Source organism: Triplophysa dalaica, chromosome 12 (genome assembly GCF_015846415.1).
Source record: "Triplophysa dalaica isolate WHDGS20190420 chromosome 12, ASM1584641v1, whole genome shotgun sequence".
NCBI lineage: Eukaryota > Metazoa > Chordata > Actinopteri > Cypriniformes > Nemacheilidae > Triplophysa > Triplophysa dalaica.
In genome coordinates, this window is record NC_079553.1 from 21,866,625 (window position 1) to 21,886,037 (window position 19,413).

The 19,413-nt window shown below is 36.4% G+C and overlaps 2 protein-coding genes across 2 annotated transcripts; both read right to left on the reverse strand.

Annotated features, from left to right (window-relative positions):
- Window positions 1-8,439: 8,439 nt before the first annotated feature.
- Window positions 8,440-10,592, reverse strand: LOC130433125 (free fatty acid receptor 2). The gene has a single exon (XM_056762839.1). The coding sequence runs from the start codon at window positions 10,371-10,373 to the stop codon at window positions 9,384-9,386; it is 990 nt and encodes a 329-aa protein (XP_056618817.1). The 5' UTR covers window positions 10,374-10,592; the 3' UTR covers window positions 8,440-9,383.
- A 2,924-nt stretch (window positions 10,593-13,516) lies between these two features.
- Window positions 13,517-18,704, reverse strand: si:ch73-90p23.1 (free fatty acid receptor 3-like). The gene is made up of 2 exons (XM_056762498.1): window positions 18,632-18,704; window positions 13,517-15,769 (listed from the first exon to the last, which is right to left on the reverse strand). The coding sequence occupies exon 2, from the start codon at window positions 15,747-15,749 to the stop codon at window positions 14,766-14,768; it is 984 nt and encodes a 327-aa protein (XP_056618476.1). The 5' UTR covers window positions 15,750-15,769; window positions 18,632-18,704; the 3' UTR covers window positions 13,517-14,765.
- Between the last annotated feature and the right edge of the window lie 709 nt (window positions 18,705-19,413).

Sequence of the window (19,413 nt, forward strand, 5' to 3'; positions counted from 1 at the left end):
CCTCAAGGCCATCTCGTGTACATGTGATCACCTCTTATATACGTGAACAAAAGAAAAAAACAAGAGAACGTACGAAATGTCGTTAAATTCTCGATGTGGGTATAAAGCATGTAAATGTTTGTTTTGGGTGGAGTTTTGTTTGGTTGTCTGAATATTGTGATGGAGCGCTGCTGGTGGATGTTTTGGGATGTAAATGAGTGAGTTTGGACTGAGCTAGAGGTCTGGTGTGGTGGACGGATGAGGGACATCCTGACATGAGCAGGTTGGATCACACAGAGCCCTCAGCTCAGAGGAGATGTGATGGTCCATGTCAGTATGAGATGATGTCATTGGCCCTTTGCTAAGCCCCGCCCATTTTCCTCACAGCTGATACTTGTATTCAAAGTGACTTATGTTCAATGTTCATTATGTTTGATTGTTCGACCAAGGATTTTGAAGTTGTTGCATAAATCTCTGCTCGTGAGTAGCATGAAGTACACTTTACACCCGGAAAATTGGCAATACTAAAACGAGGCAACTCATTTTTCGGACTCGTTTCAACTCGACTGAGCTCTTGTAAGCAGAACTTTCAAATTTTGATTACTGTTAAGTTAAAGTTCTAACCAAATCTTAGCAAGTGTGACTTAAATATTTAATTTATCCTTTTTATGAAATTAAGTAGACAGAACTTAATGAGTACAACAAAATTGCATTTTTGAGTTAAATGAACTAAATTATTCTTAGTCTTAATATGCATATATCAAACATTTGACTTTTGCAAGCCCAAATGAGCAAGAAGCCACTGATCTCAGAACTGGCATTAGCACATTTCCTGCTCACTGGTATCATAACAGAAGTTACAGGTCAAATTTAGCTTCGCAGACGCTAAGCACATGCACCACTCTGTTAAACAATGGTAACCACAAAACTGCAAAATACGTCAAACTCTTCTTAATAGCTAAGAGAAGTGAACATTGAACACTACCAGTGTTTCACTTTAATAAAAACATATAAATAAATCTTTTTTTAATTTACTTTCCTAATACAGTCTGACGCAAAGCATGCTAGGAATTGGAAATCCTTCTAGATCAATTGTGTTGAATTAACGTGTTAAAAATTAAGTAAATTGAACAAAGACTAAATAAATTTTTTGAGTTTTAGTCAAAACTTCAAGTTACTCAAAAATAATCATTATACTTTGCTCAAAAGTAAAAAAAGTGTTTCAGAAACTTAACATATTTAAGTAAGTAGTAAGTTTTTAAAAAAATTAAGTTTGCATTACTTAATCTGTTTGATTATTTTGAACATTGGGCTTTACAGAGTAAGATTAAGAAAAGGTGCTTAAAAATGAAGCTCAATGATTCCACAAAGAACCATTCTGTTCCATAAAAGGTTCTTAAAGATTCTTTAAATTATAAAAAATTAAGAAGAAAAATAGATTTGATAAGAACCTTTGAGTAAATTGCTCTTTTGCTCTATGGCGTACTGTGAAGAACCGGTTTTTAAAAGAGTGTGAATAGGAAAATAAAGTTGATGACATTTCTTAACTTCCTTCTTGATCGTTTCTCTTAATCTGTAGTTTTGCCCTGAATACTAGTTTTATATTGATCGTTATATTTTGCATTGACTACCTAGTCACCGTTTTGCTACAAATACCATAGTTTAACTATGGTTACTGTACCACAACCATTCATTCGTGGTACCTAACTATAGTAAACATGGTTGTTTCTGTAAATTTTACAAAAAAATGTTGCAATTAGCTCGGTATGAGTTTTGTAAATTTAAGCAACAGTTTGTTGCCACAAGTGTTAATTTGCAATTGTGCCTATTGAAAAGGGACAAAAATGGCACGGTAATGTGACAGAAAACCTGCACAACAACACTTTCAATGTTGGTCAAACCCATTATTTTTATTGTGGTTTAACAAATGGTCGGCTCACTCCTTTTGAAAATGAATACAAATTCATGGACAATTGTGAGAAATGCGCTAGAAAAATTAGCTGTTTATTCGTCTTGTTTCTATCTTACTGCAGAATTGAAATCAATTAGAGGGGTTGTGTCCCAGATGACAGCATGTAAATGTGTAAATGAACAGTGACAGATGTGAGTCTATAGAATATAAATGCAGTGTTTCTGTGAAGTGGTTTTACTCTCTGTGCCACTAGAGGGCAGTGCCGAATCAATCTCTCTACCCACTGCTCTCTTATTTATTTTCTTCATCTAAAGGCAGTATGTATTTTCCACATCTTTAAAGCTATGAAAGTATCCAAGTATATATATGTTTGTGCACAAAATATAATGAAAAAACCTCTTTCTTTATCTACCAAGTAATTTTGCTCTTAAATAAATGTAAATGTAATTTACAGGCTTTACTCTACATAGTTACATTTATTCATTTAGCACGTTTATCAAAATGAGAGAGCATTTCACATTTTGTCAGTGAGCTATAGTGTAATTTTCAATGGCGTGTTTACAGTAAGAATCAGAGTTATGGAAAGATTTCTATAAAATATATAAACAAAGTGAGACTGTTATCAGATGAATGCAGAACAGGTGCGTTATCGGTAGTTTCTTTGGTTAAAGATGAGTTAGCTGGAATCCCTGTAAAACCAACTTGTTTCCAGCTAAGACCACCAGACCAATTTTTAAACCAGGTTTGTTAAAGTCTCACCAGCTATTTTCACGTGTGCACATGTTTATGTTTCTAGATTCGATTTTACTCGATTTCGAGTTACACAGATGCCTGAGATGTGTACTTTTGTGCCTATAGATACTGTGTATCTTGAGACAAACGCAATATAACACACAGTAGAAACAGAAAACAAATCAGGAGCAAATGTTGCTCTGACCGTTGGTGGTGTAAATCAAATGCAGAATATAAATAATAATACAGAGCAGATTCTTGTTACGGGTACTGTGTATCAGACTGTTAGAGAGGCGGAACATTAAAAATGCAGGAATAATTCAAACAGCCGGAGGCCGAGAAGAATATTTTACACAAGTGCATCCGATTCTTGGCTAACAGAGAAGCAAGCTCTGTATCTTTCTTGATGTTGACAAACAGAACTCAAGGGGGCGATAGAGTTTCCTTCACATGTATGTGCTGTTAACCAGCTACATGTAAACATGTCTATTTCATCTCAATTGCTCAGCAAAACTCTTGCTCTCTCGTGACACTTGTTTACCTGAATGTTTACAATAATCTGTGTTGTAACGGTGAATGCAACGCAGACGTGCTCTGTGTTATGGATTGATCTTTGACATAATTCTGGAAATGCATCAGGTTGTAATTTAGTGAAAAGCAATGCATTCCCATCATTGCTCACTGACCACCGCAGCCTACTTCATATTTCGGCTCAACTACTGTAAGCTCAAAAGTCAGAGCGACGGTTTTTGATATTTATATTATATTGATATTATAAGTCGATATGTTTACAGTTAGATCGGCCTACAGGAATAAATATGATTATAGTAGATATGATATCGCATCCAGTTTAATGGCACAGGAATGTTAACTAAGTGCATCTTGTGTACCAAGATTTAAGTGTCACAGCAATGCAAGAGTGTTTAACCGGGTCATGCACCTGCAATGTGTTAACCACATATTACTTACGGAAAGTGTGTGTAGTTTTCAGACAAATCAGCAGAAAGATTTTTTGGCTGGAGGTAAATTTGACGATGCATGACTGCATTGAATTAGATGGATGGATGGATGGATGGATGGATGGATGGATTGATGGATTGATGGATTGATGGATTGATGGATGGATGGATGGAGATAGAGAGAAAGATAGAGAGATAGAGAGAGTGAGAGAGGAAGGGTGGGACGGATAAATAGATGGAGGGAAGGTGGGATGGATGGATGGATGGATGGATAGATAGATGGAGGGAAGGTGGAATGGATGGATGGATGGATGGATGGATGGATAGATAGATGGAGGGAAGGTGGAATGGATGGATGGATGGATGGATGGATGGATGGATGGATGGATGGATGGATGGATAGATAGATAGATAGATAGATAGATAGATAGATAGATAGATAGATAGATAGATAGATAGATAGATAGATAGATAGATAGATAGATAGATAGATAGATAGATAGATAGATAGATAGATAGATAGATAGATAGATAGATAGATAGATAGATAGATAGATAGATAGATGGATGGATGGATAGATGGATAGATGGATAGATAGAGATGACTAATGTGTGTTATTAGTGTTCATTAAGCTGTCAGAGGCACAACAGGGACAGATCCTCTGGAGTCAGCAGGTGTGTGACGGATGTCAACATCTCCGTCTGTTTTTCCACAGATAATAATGTGTGTGTTTTCCGTCACAAGGGTAAAAGAGATGATTAGCCAGCGTTGGTTTCAGCTGAACTTATTAATGCTCATCTCCTCTCAGCTGCCTCTGTCGTACACGACCCCGTCACCTCCATCCGATCCGAGCGGCCCACCGCTCCAGACCTCCACTTCAGCATTTCTCTAGCTCTGTGTGATGGTTTGTGTGTGAGTGTGTGTGTACATCTGTGTTCATGCTCCGGCCTTCTTACGGCAGGCACGAGGGGTTTCAGACGGATTGGTTTTATCCCCTTTATCACAGACTGTCTTGAAGAAATCAACGACGCAGCTACAGAAACGGACAGAATGTGTCCTCCACGATGACACATTCTGTGCTGTGATGTAGTGTTTCTTCCCAAGTCTTTTGTTTTCCTGTCGTTTTATTTTTAGATGTTTGTACATTTTTTTAATTCGAAACGAGGAGAAAACCGTGAAAGACGTTAAATGGAGAGAGAGAAATAAAACTGAGTTTTGTTTTTAACATAGCACAGGTGTGGGTGTGTTTGTTTCCTTTGAGCTTGTCTGTATGTTGGTGGCATCCTATTGAAACATTACTGTGGTTTTGATGGCTGCAGAATTTCCATAACACATCTAACCTCAAGACAAACGTTGTGAGTACAAAAGAGATTCTTGTCAACTTTATGTAATACATTGAGAAACAAAACTGCCCCTATTTACGCAAATAAAAATACCCCAGGGCTCTTTATAACCTGAATGCTGATGTGGTAAATGAAAATGACAGAATTCATGAGCAAATGAGCAATTTTGTCCAATGCTTGATTGTCTTTAATACTTAACATGTTTCCACTTCAAAGTCTTTTTACTCAATCTTGAACAGCATAAACAGTAATATTTTTAATGACTGTAAATTGAGACACAATTCAGTCGAATCTTGAACCATGTTTAAGGTACCATTCCACATTTTAATTTAATCATCAGTTCTAGATGTATTGTGTCCATTTCAGTCCAGTGTCTGTTGAATTTTAACAAAATCAAACCTCAAAATCAAACCTGAAAAGCAATGAGAAAGACAGCATGAGACACATGAAAACTTCCAAAAATGAGTTATCACAAGTTATCACTTTTCCTAAATAGAAAGAAATTTTACTGTTTAGTTGCTTAATAGTGAATATAGTTCTTTGCAGTATTTGATCTTTCTGTTATTTTCACCTGTTTCTCCAGTTTTCATTGTCCGCAAATAAACGCTAATAGAAACAATATCTTTATTTGATATTTGGGAGAAAATCGTTAGAAGATCACAAGATAAAACAAAAATGATCATTGTACCTAAGCACATACATGGAGACAGTAAATTCAGAAAACCTGAATAGTATTGTGATATGGTCTCTTTATTTTTTCCGTGCAACACAACATGAGGATTAAGAAATGAACTCTACATCTTCATCAAACAAGATGAAGTCCTCAGACATTTACTCAAATCACATTGATTTGAGTGTCTTAACTCAAGGATTTTTGTGATCCTGTGATTCTATAGTAAACTCTCGTCAAATTTTGAGTGGAATGGAAACTACATAATGTTTTTGATTTGTCTATACTTGTAACCACTCCAAACAGAAATAATAAACTTCAAAGTCAAATATCATCAAAAGTACAATCTTTATTCTTTATTTTGACATTAGAAACCCAACTGGGTAAACACCCCAAAAGAATCCAGTTTGAACAAACAGAGGAACTAAACCTGCAACACAATATTGGCCTGGATCAGCGTGTGTGTTTGCTACATAAAGCTGACACAGCAAACCGCACGAATGCTTCCGCAAGAGAAATTTACCGTCAGATTAATGACGCAACCGCTTACCACATGTGCAAATGACATCCTATAATTCAGCCTGTGTCATATCCTCATCTCACTCTATCTGTCCTCATACTCTCAATCACATCTGCATTCAAAATCATGTGGGACCCTGGACCACAAAACCACTAGTAGCACGGGCATATTTGTAGCAATAGCTAACAGTTTACATTGTATGGGTCAAAATGATCCATTGTTCTTCAATACCAACAATAATTAGGATATTAGGATCATGTTTCATGAAAATATTTTGTAAATACCCTACCGTAAATATATAAAACTTATATTTTTGTGAGTGGATGCAGCAAAAAAGCTGACAAAAATGTTGAGAAACATGTCTTCAAACTTCACTCGCTGCTTACCGCTCTTTGAGAATCAAGTTTGGTTTCTATGTGAGCTTCGAATTTCTGCTTTCGGGTTCTTCTATTCTTCACAAGGTCATTAAAGCCGTAAGCCAGGTAAGAATGTTAAAACAAACCTGTTTCTTCTACACAACAACCTGCTACAGAGCCTCTGATGGATCAATTTAAAGGCCATTTTCTCAATACTTAGATTTTTCAATCAGAGTTTTCAAATAGTTATATCTTGACCAAATATTGTCCTATACTAACAGACCATATAAAGCTTATTTATGTATAAATAATTACAGATGATGTATAAATATCAATGTCAAAATATTGACCCTTATGAATGGTTTTGTGGTCCAAATTTTTTTATTTCTAAATTTGAATTCAGGTACACAGATATAAATCAAAATTTAAATGGAATTGAATTCAAAGAAAAGCAAACAACTGCTGTGAGAATGGCATTTAATAAACAAACATTGCATTTTGATATTATTTACTCTAAAATATGAAATCAATATGAATTGTTCAAATGAGGAAGTGACTCTTAACCTCTGACCAGTATTGTATATGTGTGCATATGACGAGTATATTTCCGAAATGAGATAACAATTTTTTTTATCATGATTTAATTGTGTTTTATAACGTTAGTTAGCTGTACTTTTTGAGTTATTATGGCTGAAAAATCTAACTGCAGTTTGATTTATATAAAAAAAATGTGGAACGCAACGAAGCAACTATATTTATTACTGCTGGTGAGCAAGACGCACAACATATTATTTGTCTTAACGGTGATCTTGATTAAATGGTTTCATTTGAAACGGCTGTTTGATCTTGAAATAAAGTCGACAGCATTATGAATTTTGTTAAATGTGAAGATGTTAAGAATATTATATCTGTCTTTCACCGCAAGACAAGAAGAAAAGAAGGATAACCCCTTAATATATCACATGCACTGAAAATGCATTCCTCTTTGAAACTTCAATGTGTGCAATGATCCATTAGCAATCCAGAATCTTCTGTGATGTGATGTGACATGGTCTGGATTTTCGGTCAAGAGCAGAAAAACATCTTCGATGCAAATCTTTGAAATCCAGAAACAAAGGTGACAAGAATTGAATGGTTCTGTTGACCAGCCCTGTAGACCTTTAGATAATATTAGTTTGATATATTATATAGAAATAGTTTACTAAAGGGTTTCAGTAGCTTTAGTGCATAAAACAGTTTTGAAATTCTCAAAAGCAATGGAATAAAATATGTATTCTTTTGTATGTTTTGACAAAATTGAAGTCTCACGTCTAAAAAGTAGCCTACACTAACTTTTGAAAAAAAACTAAACTGCTGTTGTTGCTGAAAGGCGGATTGTGGTGGAAATGACACAATAACGTTTATGTAAAACTAACTTCCATACATGTGACGACTTAAACTTTCATCCACTTCAGTGTTTAACAACATGATAGTTAATAAACTGTAGATAACATTCAAAATATTCCCTGAATCTTCAAAAAGGAACAAATGTGCACATGCGTGTATATGTTTTTGTATGTTAGCTCTGTTCCAGGACAATTACCCTTTGTAAATATTTGTCAGGTTTATTACAGAGACCAGAGATTACAGCCTAATTGTTATTATGAACAGTAAGGAAATATGCCATAAACATTTTACGACATAACCCGGGATGAAGAGAGACACAGAGAACACACAGTGCAGTACAATATGATGTTCTGATGTTTTTTATGTAACCACAATGTATAATGTACTGTATATATTATATAACAACAGCGTATACAACTTGCTCACTGTCTCTCTTAAATATACAATAAAAAAACATTTTCAATGACATATGTATTTACATTCTCATAAATTAAGCACGTAAAAGTGCCACTAGTGTCACTGAACAGAATTGTAAAAAAGATGCGTGTTATTGGCTTGTCACAGCAACCTTACAGGCGGGGTGTCCGATTTCTCTTAGCCTTGTTGATGTTCAAAGCACCAAAACCAACAAACCATTCTTCGCTTTTGTCAGTGCTCGGCTCGACTAATGTCTGTAAAAGGGTAAAAGGTTGTTTTGGTACTTGGCCCGACTTTGTCTAAACAAGGGTAATTCGGAAATCGCACACCCCGACTTTAAAAATAAACCAAAAAATGATTAAATAACAAAAGCATATACCAAAAATGCACAAAACTAAAAAAAATCACAAAAAATAAAAATCTAAAAATAAAAGATGGATAAATAAAACTCAAATCAAAACTATAATAACTCTGCATCTGACAGCAGAAGTCTCCGATGCGTATTGCAGATGAGCACACAATGTTTTGGAGATGTAAATGCAGATTTCAACTAGACGTCTGCCAGATGATTGCGTGCTATCAGCCAACATAACGCTCTAGCCATCGAGCCACATCTCCAAACCACACTGTCAGTTCTCAGCCATTTACCTTCTAAGATGTGAAATGTGACTGTTTTAAATGACGGGCTTCTGTTGATGCTCATATGATGGTCGGTGAATGTGACTCTTTCATCTGTGAGCTGTATGAATCAATGGCCTCCGTCGTTCTCTTTGTTTGGGGGGACGTGAATAATGGGTACAAGTTTGTTATGTAGACTCTGTCTGCGATGTGGTTTTAATTCTGGCTGAATAAACACTCCGCGCAAAACGTAATCAAAGTGAGTTCCTCCTCTGTTTGCAGACACACAATTCAGTCTCTATGTGTACACATGAAGAGTTTCAGCGCTGCGTTTTTCTTCCCGTAGGAAGATAACACAACCAACGTGAATTCTGTTGTTTTGCCACTCCCAGCACGCCCGTGCGCTGGCTCGTCTTTCCAGGAAGTTTAGACATGTTTACCAAGTGTCATTCCTGAAAAGATACATTGTTTCCCGGTCTGCCATTATTCGTCAAACTGCGTTGATCTCTTGTGGTTTCGGCAGGTTGCTTTTCTCCATTTCGGAAGGTTTCTTCTTTTTTGAACTCCAGAGGACCTGCGGACACCTGCATTTATTCCAAACCCCCCTCACCATGGCGCCCAACGCGTTCCTCACGGCAGCGGACGTGAAGTAAAAAATAAAAGGATCCAAACAAGCGTTGAATGTGCTGAGCAGCAGCGCTTTGTCCCGCCACTCCGGGCTCTCCTTCTTTACAAAGCCGACCACGTGAGAGACGTTGTAAGGTCCGAAACACAGAGCGAAGACTAACAAAGTGCCCAAAGCCAGACCGATGGCCCGCAGCCTCCTGCGCCGCCCGATGTTGGGCAGCTGCGAGAGGATGCGGATGAAGTTTATGTAGCAGAAGCTGGAGATGAGGAACGGGATGCAGAAGAGAACGATACACAGCTCCAGACGGAAGGGAAGGAGGACCTGCAGCTGAGCGTCCGTGAAGCCCTCATAGCAGATGTTCCGGGGCACCGATCCCGTTCCGGGCGGATTGTAGTAAGGCATGATGTAGACGATGCTGAGGTGGAGCACGGAGAACCCCCAGATGAAGATGCTGGCTAACACGGCGTAGATGGGTCGTCTTCTCAGCGAGTGTTGGATGGGGAAGGCCACACCGAGGTAACGCTCCACGCTCACCGCCGTCAAGAAGAAGGTGCTGTTGTAGATGGTCATGTAGAATACGAAGCCGGACAGAGGACACAGAAAGTAGGGCATGTTCCATATCATGTTATCCACCACCTCTTGCATCTTGAATGGGAGGACAAGGAGGAAGAGGAGGTCCGAGATGGTGAGGTTGAGGAGGAGGATGTCGATGGGGGCTGGCTTCTTCCACACCTTGCGGCAGAACGTGTAGAAGGCCAGAACATTGGCGGGGAAACCGGTGATGAAGGTGATGATGTAGACGGAGAGACACAGATTTAATTCACACGCCTGCATGCTTGTTCTGTTCCACATGGTGAATCACAGAATGGACCTTCATTCATTCACGAGAACTGCAAATCACATTGATTTTGTCATAATTTGATACGTTCATCAGAAGCTAATGTTATTCTGTTCTTGTTACGGATGATTTAAATGTGGAAATCAATTTCTATTCTTTTTTAATATTTAGTCTTTAAAACTGACTGTCCTGTTTTTGTTTTTGTTTTGTTATGATACGATTTCCAGCCTACAATCCCAGTAATATTTATTTTCACTGTTAGTATTGGAAATTTACATTGTATCAACAAAATCTACAATAGTTAAGTAACAAGTCCATTATTTCTTCAAGTAACAAATCTGTTACTTTCACTGTAAATTGTTGCTTTAATTGTTGTCATTAGAGTTTGAGAAGAGAAGAGAGTCTGTAATCAAAAGACAATATGATTGAAGATCTCAAACTTGTCGAATTTACTCAAATCCAGATTATTTTACCTCTACAATCTACATTCATGTTACACCTCCGTACTCTTCACGTGTTTCAACAATTATACGCTCACTTGCTTTTTTTTGTTCCTCTCTACAGTATATCAAACAGAGAAAACAGGAATTCTCCACGTCCATAAAAAGAAAACGTTACGCAAGCATCAAAATGTGAGACTCGTGCAATAAAGGGAAACTCTTACCGCTGTGATATGCAGAACTCCAGACAGAAATATTAGTGTCAGATCTAATGCTGACGAAGAGAGAAGCAGATCTTCATTTGTGCATGTGTGTTGATTCTGTGTTTTCTATAGTGAGGTCTTTCCTCTGATAACATCCGCACCAAATGTTTGTTTTCCATTTTCAATATGGAGCGGTGATAAGAGGATATTAATGAAAGAGCCGTGGATCTGACGCTCTGTGTGTGTGTTCATGTGAGCCGAACACTCTTATCTGGACTCGATGCTTTCACTTCATGTGGGAGATGTGTTTTAAGATGATGGGTGTGTTTCTGGAAGGTGATGAATCAGTCTGTAAACTGTTTTTCTCATACTCCCAATGTCAACTGTGGGAAAGTTCTCTGATACTATTTGGTTTGATAAGACATGAGGCAATGCTTTTGGCAGTTTAGGTGTTTAGATTTAAAGTAAAGCTATAGATGGATAAATACTTCACATCAAAAGATCTATTCTTCATTTTGTAATTTATGACATGGAAAACCCAGCATGAGTCTTTCAGCGAGAGAGAAGTTAGGATTTCAGCACTTTCACAATCACATAAATGTTACTGCGTCACACATACTGGAACAATGTTTCACTCACTGGATCTTCAATCTGAAAATGACTCAAGAATTCTATCATTCATCTGGCAGTGCTTTGGCAGAAGTGAACGAATCGGACTTGAGCAAATCAATGTAAATGTGTGGCAGAGACACTTGAGAGGTCTTTTATAAAGAACAGAAAAAATCTAAATCAAAGGTGAAAATATAGTTTTGAGAAACATTCAAAAAAGAAAAGTCAGCTCGGTAAAATATGATTTTGAATTTCTTTTTCACCAATACTGTGAAACCTGATTAGTTCAGAAAACTCAAACCATTTAAGTTTTAAAACCTTTTCGTATATTGCACCAGTAACCAATCAAGCTGCACTATTTATGCTGCAATGCATGCTGGGTACAGAATAAAATTCTCATCCCAGCATGCACTGCAGCATGAATTGAATCGTTTTTCTTTGTCACCACTGTTGAGTTTCATACACTTATTGATGTTGTGGTTTATAACTTGCTACACAATTTTATCTGATCTCTTGTGATCACTTGGTATGTACTCATATCAGTGAAAGATGTTTGGTCTAGAAATTATTTAATGTATTTGTGAAACAAAACCTGAACTCCAAGTGAATTATTTTGAGTTCAGTTCATATGTTGTTTGACAAAAATGAAATGCTTAAAATCACAATCTTTTAGTGCCAAGAAAAGAAATAGTATCAAATGATCTTGCTAGTCAAGAGCCCAACTAAAGTAAACACTATAATGATGACTTAAAAAAATAAACATGAACGAAGCTAAACCTTTCTTAATACTCAGTTAAAATCTAAATTTTAACTCACATAACACTTTTTACTAAGTGATTTTTTTTACAATAAAGTAAATGTAAATTGTTTACTCTAATATTTTAAAAACTTTTTACTCATTGTTTCGCTTGTAATTTGTAATGAAAAATGCAAACTATCAACACATATACAATTAGTCTGTATATTGTTCATTGTATTGTAACAGTTATTATTAAGTGGATGATGGTTCAATTTCAGCTGACTGGATATTTGAAACACACTGTAAGTGACATCACTCTTTATTATCTGTTGTGTAAATAAAAACTCTTGAGCCAAAAAGAACAGATGACTGAAATCAAACATCTACATGACATAATATTTGAAGAAGGTAAAATAATTCCCTCGTTGTTCCATCTGCTCACTTCCCAGGCATATATGTTTGTTTAAACGGAATAGCTTATTTCATTATATCTCGTTTTAAACTAGATGTTTGGTTAAAGGTCTAACAGTGCTGAACTTTCTGGCCACGTGTACAAAATCTACACCATAAGAATGTGATTAGTAAATCATGGCAATGTTTTTGCGTTGCTGGACTAAAAACCAAAATAACTTCAGTAATTTTACATGTTCTTGTTACAGCGCCTCAAAATTAGTCGAGACGTAAAATACATAAAATAATTTGTTTAAAATATATAATAATAATAAATTTATATTATCTATATATAATACTTTTAACATAATTGCATGAAATATTTTTATTTGATCAATAAATAAAATAATTTGTTGAAGTTGATCATTGATTATCTCATCAAACTTTTATGTCTTCATTTTGTTACATAATGTGTATTAAATGTGCTGTTTAAATCAACTTTTCTTGATTCGCCCAAATAAAATGCATGTTCTTAACACATGATTATTTATTGTAAATGCGTCCTTGAATTCATCTCAACGTGACATTTTGTTACTTGTAGTCACCAGACATTAGCAGAACAGTTGTCATTACTTTATAAGGTGAACAATCGTTATTTTCAAAGTAGCAAGCTTATTTGCATTGTTTTATTCAGATTTTTAGCCTACGTGTTGTAGAAATACACCTCACAGGTAATAAAACTGAGTGTATGTTATAGAAGAAATAACACAGACCTGTATATGAAAAAATTGTTAATTTCTTGAAAGAACATGCATCTTATATTGCAAGAGAAATCGAGATCAAATTACAAATATATACATTAAGTGCAACAAAACATTTTGATCATAGCAAAAAAACTTGACATTCAGTGTAAAAATAAAAATGTTGGAACAGACAAGACCTGCATGCTGCTGCCGAAACTCAAAGACAGTTTCAAGAAATTGTGTCACCTGAGACAAAAATATCATGTCTACTAAAAAACTTAAAAAATGTAGCTGCTTTTATTTTGTGTACAGATGATATTTCATGACTTGATCCGGATCAAGTACATTATTATTAATTCACAGTTATTGTGAAATGTTACTATTAAAACCATCCTTAAGGATATGCTTTCACTGGTTTTATGTTTTTCAGTGACTTGACTGCATTTGAAAGTTTTGAAATGATTGTTGGGCACATTTGTTCCTATTATTGGCACTGCAGAAACTGTGGCAGAGGATTCACATGAGGAACAGAATACTGTTTAAAAAACGGTATGTCAAAAATGTGTCAAACTGCGCTCAGAATTGTCTCCAATCAAAATTCAATATTTTTGAAGATCTCAATATGAGCTTAAACATTTCTCATCAAAATCCAGATTATTTCACCTCTAAAGTCTACATTCTTTTTACACATCCAAATTCCCCATGGATTTCAACACTTACACTCATTTGTTTCACATTTTTGGAAAAACATCTAAGATTTGATACATCAATGAACACAACTGGGAACTCCTTAGCAATGAAATACGTAGCAACCTCACAGCAATAAAATTTTCCTATGGGATATTATTCACTCTTTATAGTGATCTTGTTCTTTTACATACATCCAAGAAGGTGTTGACACAGAGGGTATCAGAATTACATATACTACATTTGGACGGCTTTCCTGTAGCTCAGTGGTTATAGCGTGGCACTAGCAATGTCATGTGTTCCATACTGGGGATTGCAAGTACTCAGAAACAATATAGTATAGTATAATGCAATGTAAGTCGCTTTGGATAAAAAGTGTTAAAAAACATGTAAATGTCATATAATAGACTGATCGACATGCACTGGCCATCCTCCACTTGAAACACACAAATATGGACACTAAGAGTTTTGTGTATCTACAGTATATATGAATAAAATATACAAAACAGATCCCAGAGATCCCAGTGCCTCTTCTCAGACTTCTCGCTTCTCTGATCAATCAATGCAAAATCTCAAAACGCTACTGCTTGTGATGTTACCGAGAGCTATCGGTAGAGCTCTGAGTCCTCTCATCTGAATTCAAACAGTTCAACAGGGGGCAGTAGAGAGTCGAGCGGCAGCAAAGTAACGACAGCCGTCTGAACACCTCTCTCAAGACATGATTAAACGTTCCTCTGAGTGCCGCAGAAGAGAAGTAGAATATGAACGGGTCAAGACATGCGTTAAATGTGCTGGTAAGCAGAGCATACACTCGCCACTCAGGGCTGTAGCCACCCACATACCCCACCACATGAGTTATATTGTAAGGTGCAAAACAGACAATAAATACCAGCAGGGTCCCCAGGGCCATGCCGATAGCTCTCATGCGCTTCTTGGTGTTGATGTTGGGTAGATTGGAGAGGATGTGGATGAACCGGACATAGCAAAAGCAGCAGATGAGGAATGGCGCACAGAACAGCACGGCAAAAAGCTCCAGCCGCACCGGCAGGAGGATCTTCAACTGTTCAGCGCTGAACTCCTCGTAGCAGGTGTTCCTCATAGACGGCTCGGTGAAGTTGGGGTTTGAGTGGTCGTGATATTGCATGATATAGACGATACTGCAGTGCGCAAACGATATCAGCCAGAAAAACACCACGGCTATCACAGCGTTTCTGGGGTTGCGTTTTAACTTGTATTTGATGGGGAAGGCCACGCCCAGATATCTCTCCACACTGATGGCCGTCAGATGGAAGGCGCTGTTGTAGATGGTGGAGTAGAAGATGAAACCCGACAGCGGACAGAGAAAGTACGGCAGGGTCCACTTCATTTTTGCCGCCTCCACCATACGAAACGGCAGGAAGAAGAGGAAGATCAGGTCGGAGATGGTTAAGCTGAGTAGCAGGATATCCATAGGAGTGGATCTCTTGCGAATCTTCTGGAAGAAGGTGTATAATGCCAAGATGTTGGCAGGAAGACCTGTGATGAGAGTGAATCCGTACACTGCTAACACCAGATTACTAAGACTTGTTGTCCATGCCATTGCAACGGATGTGTTCCAACCTAGAACAGAGAGAAAGTGAATGAAGACGTAATCAATTAAAGAAATATTTTAAATAAATTTATGAAACAGCATATACTGTGTCTTACATGGTGTCTTATGAACTAACTTTGCTAGCAAAAAGAAGCCATACATATGTAAGCTAGTATGAAGATGCCACAATCAATCTCTCCAGACACGTCAAGGTGTCCGCCATCTTGGAAAGGTCAACCTTTCGGTTGCTGTTGTTACTCACACTTAAAATCAATGAGTTCTCCGAGACACCCCAATATTGTGAGACCTTTGGTTGTAGAAACAACTGAGATTTATATTCCAGAAGGAATAGGGTAGTATTTACAGAGTGTGATTTGTATGTGTGAACTCAATATTACAGGTTTTTTAACTACGGTCACTTCTTTTTCTAGCTAATGTGTTAGTTTAGCAGTTATAATGTTTGCATCTACTCAACAGCATGTAGCATTTGACATTCATGCATGTGTATAACAGTCAACTTGCTCTTGACTGTTCCAATATGGTGGACAATTTATATTTAGTGTCCCAAAGAAACATAGAAATGTATACATAGATTACGGTGACCATATGAGCCATTTCTCCCAGACGCGTCCTTACCAGGATTTGGATGCGTCTTCCAGGAGTCGCATTTGTCGACCGCACACGTCATGGGGGTTTATTATTTCAGGTTTTATTTTATAAAGCCAGCCATTATATTTCAAGGTAAGAATGACTACAATGAACTACAAGGATTAAGTAATGTTAAATGGTAATTTTATATGCTTTTTTTACTGAAATGTGAGAACCTCGACGACATATAAGGTTGAGAAATGCGACTTCTGTAATACGCACCCAAATCCTGGCAAGGACGCGTCCCGGAGAGATGGCTCATATGGTCACCCTCACATAAATGCCACATTTGTGTGTGTCTGAAACAACCTCACCAGCTAAACTTTGTGAGCTTTGCTTGACCGACACTAGCCAGCATAAACCATTGTGAATCGACATGGAAATCCATGCTGTTTAAGTCAGATTTTTTAGCAGGGGAAAGATGGGACAAAAGGAAAGCACACTTATAAACACTTGAATTCCCCAATACTAAATTAAAATATGTACAAAAACTAAAATAAATGTGTTTGCCTACAGCTGCCGAGTTGAGAGCTACTACACAATGGTGAGGCAGTGTCTGATGGCCCTCTAGATAGAGAAATACATGCTGTTGTGCATCTAAAGAGGCTCAACTTTTTAACAAGTGTAAAACAAGAGGGTCTTGATGGGATTCTGTTGAGTGTAAAATGACTCTCCATTAATCTCTCTCGTAATATAATCAAATATAAACAGATCTCTGAACGTCTCTGGTGATATCAGTTCAGACAGCAGGTTTCCTTTGCAAATTTGTGCAAAACGTAATTAATATTTTCAAGATGTCAAATAAAAATATTGCGTAATGACAGTGTTTCCTTCAAATGATGTTATGCCAATGAAGTCAAATCTTTTTCTTCTCGCAATAAGCCATTCCTACCATACTGCCACCTACTTTTAAAGAGAAATGTCTGTATTTCCCTATATATTTTCATAATAAATCTTGTTTTTCTGCTTTTGACCATTATAAGATATTACTTAATTCTTTACATCCTATCTTTCCAATGTTCTACTTAAACATACCGCGAGTGGTCGTGAGATGGTTTTGTACATCAAGGGACTTGTAATGTGTTCCCATTGCAATTTTGCAAAATATGCCTTTATCGTATTACCTGAAAAAACACCTCATGTGAGCGTGCGATATATGGTACATTTCGCGAAAAACACATGTTTCCATTTGGCATATTTTCAAAGCCTTAATTTTTATGTTTGTTTCATCCTGCGCACTCTAAAGGATAATGGAAATGTAACTTCTGACAGCCCTCTTGAAGCAAACTGTTACAAGTCAAAACTATGTAGGTGAAAATATTCTCAGGGTCGAACTTGCAACCTCATTTCCTTAACCTCAACACTACACCACCACTAGTTTCAGCCTCATTTGATGTTCATTGACTATATAAGTCCACCACTTAGTTTATAAAAGTTTACTTTTAAATATAGTACAGTATAGGAAACAACTAAGTGACCTTAGGGATATACTAACAGTTTACTGGATCAATACTTGTAACACATTGTCTACAGTAAGTACACTTTAAAGTATTCTCTTAGTACTTAAAGTGTTAAGTATACTTGTAATCCTCTTTTAGATGTGATGTGAAGCGGTTCCTTCACTTTCTAATATAAAAACATTCTCAATGTCAATATCATGTTGTTTTTGAAGGGACCGGTTTTCCTTTAGTAGACCTGAACCAAACAAGAGCTTTATGGCAGTAAATCATCTATTTTTAGAAGGTTGGTTATTTATGTTAATAATTAATAATAATAATAATTCAATCTTAACACATGAGAGTTATAAAACCAAACAATTGTACTGTCACATATGAAACTACAGTTTCACGCATATAGGCAGTGTGTTTAGATTAAAGATCAAACACAACACAAGGAAATAAGTCATGAACGTTTAGAGATACAGTAAATGAAGGTGTTGATAAGAAAAACAAAATTGAGAAAGAAATATTTAAACTGAAGTTATTTTAAATGTGTATTTTGCCAATATAAGCTGATGCCCTTTGTATTCTTTCACGGGAAGAGCTTAATATTATGAGATACTGAATGAATTTATCCGCTTTTAACACTTATTTATATACCGTCAATTATATTTACATTAAGTGGCCATACATAACAATAACCCTCATGAGCTGTGAAGGATACCTGGTCAAGCAACGCAACTTTTTAAATATAACAGTCACAAAGAAAACTTGAAAAACTTAAGAAGCAGATGTATCTCCTACCTTAATACTTCAGCCCAGTGTCACAGAATGACTTTCTCTCTCCGTCTCAAATGCTACAGTGCTTCTTATAATGGGGTCGTTGTGACATACTTTACCTATAATGAGAAAACAGGAAAGAAGCAACATTAACTTCCTTTTTTTAATCTTAATACGGCTACAATATACAAAACCATGTAATACCAAACTATTAAAATATCACACATTTTAACATTCTATTTTAAATGAACACAATGGGTTCACAATTTTAGGGTAATTTTTTAACATTCATGTATATTAGAGCATGCATGACAATCTACTGTAGGACTGACTTTACATCAACATCTCTTGTACATGTAGATTTGAAATGTGCCTGTATGTTGAATGAAGTGTCAAAAAAATCTTAGCAAGAAGTAGGGCTTTTTTAAGAGTAGTAGATTTTATAAAGAAGCTAAAAGCAACTTTCAGTGTTAACTGTCGAAGCCCTTTTGGAGCCTACACATGAAAACGCATGTTGGAAATAAAATGGCGGTAACTCATGAATTCTTTGGAATACAGACTTATGATTGGTCTCGTTTAAAAAAGAAAAGTAGCAGATTATTGCTAAAAAAATCCCACACACTATTTTTAGGTATTTTAAGGTATGTTGTTAGGTCTATTGTAAAAAAGGAATAAAAAAGTTTATGTTTTCTTTGATTAAAAAATACATTAAAAAAATATGGGTCGCAAAAGGATAACAAAAATTCTAAGCCCACTCTTTAAAAAAAGAATCAATTACTCTCACTATATAAATTATAAAAAAAACT

Bases quoted from the DNA above. Each gene is read 5' to 3' on its own strand.
- LOC130433125 (XM_056762839.1), bottom strand. From the start codon at position 10,373: ATGTGGAACAGAACAAGCATGCAGGCGTGTGAATTAAATCTGTGTCTC.
- si:ch73-90p23.1 (XM_056762498.1), bottom strand. From the start codon at position 15,749: ATGGCATGGACAACAAGTCTTAGTAATCTGGTGTTAGCAGTGTACGGA.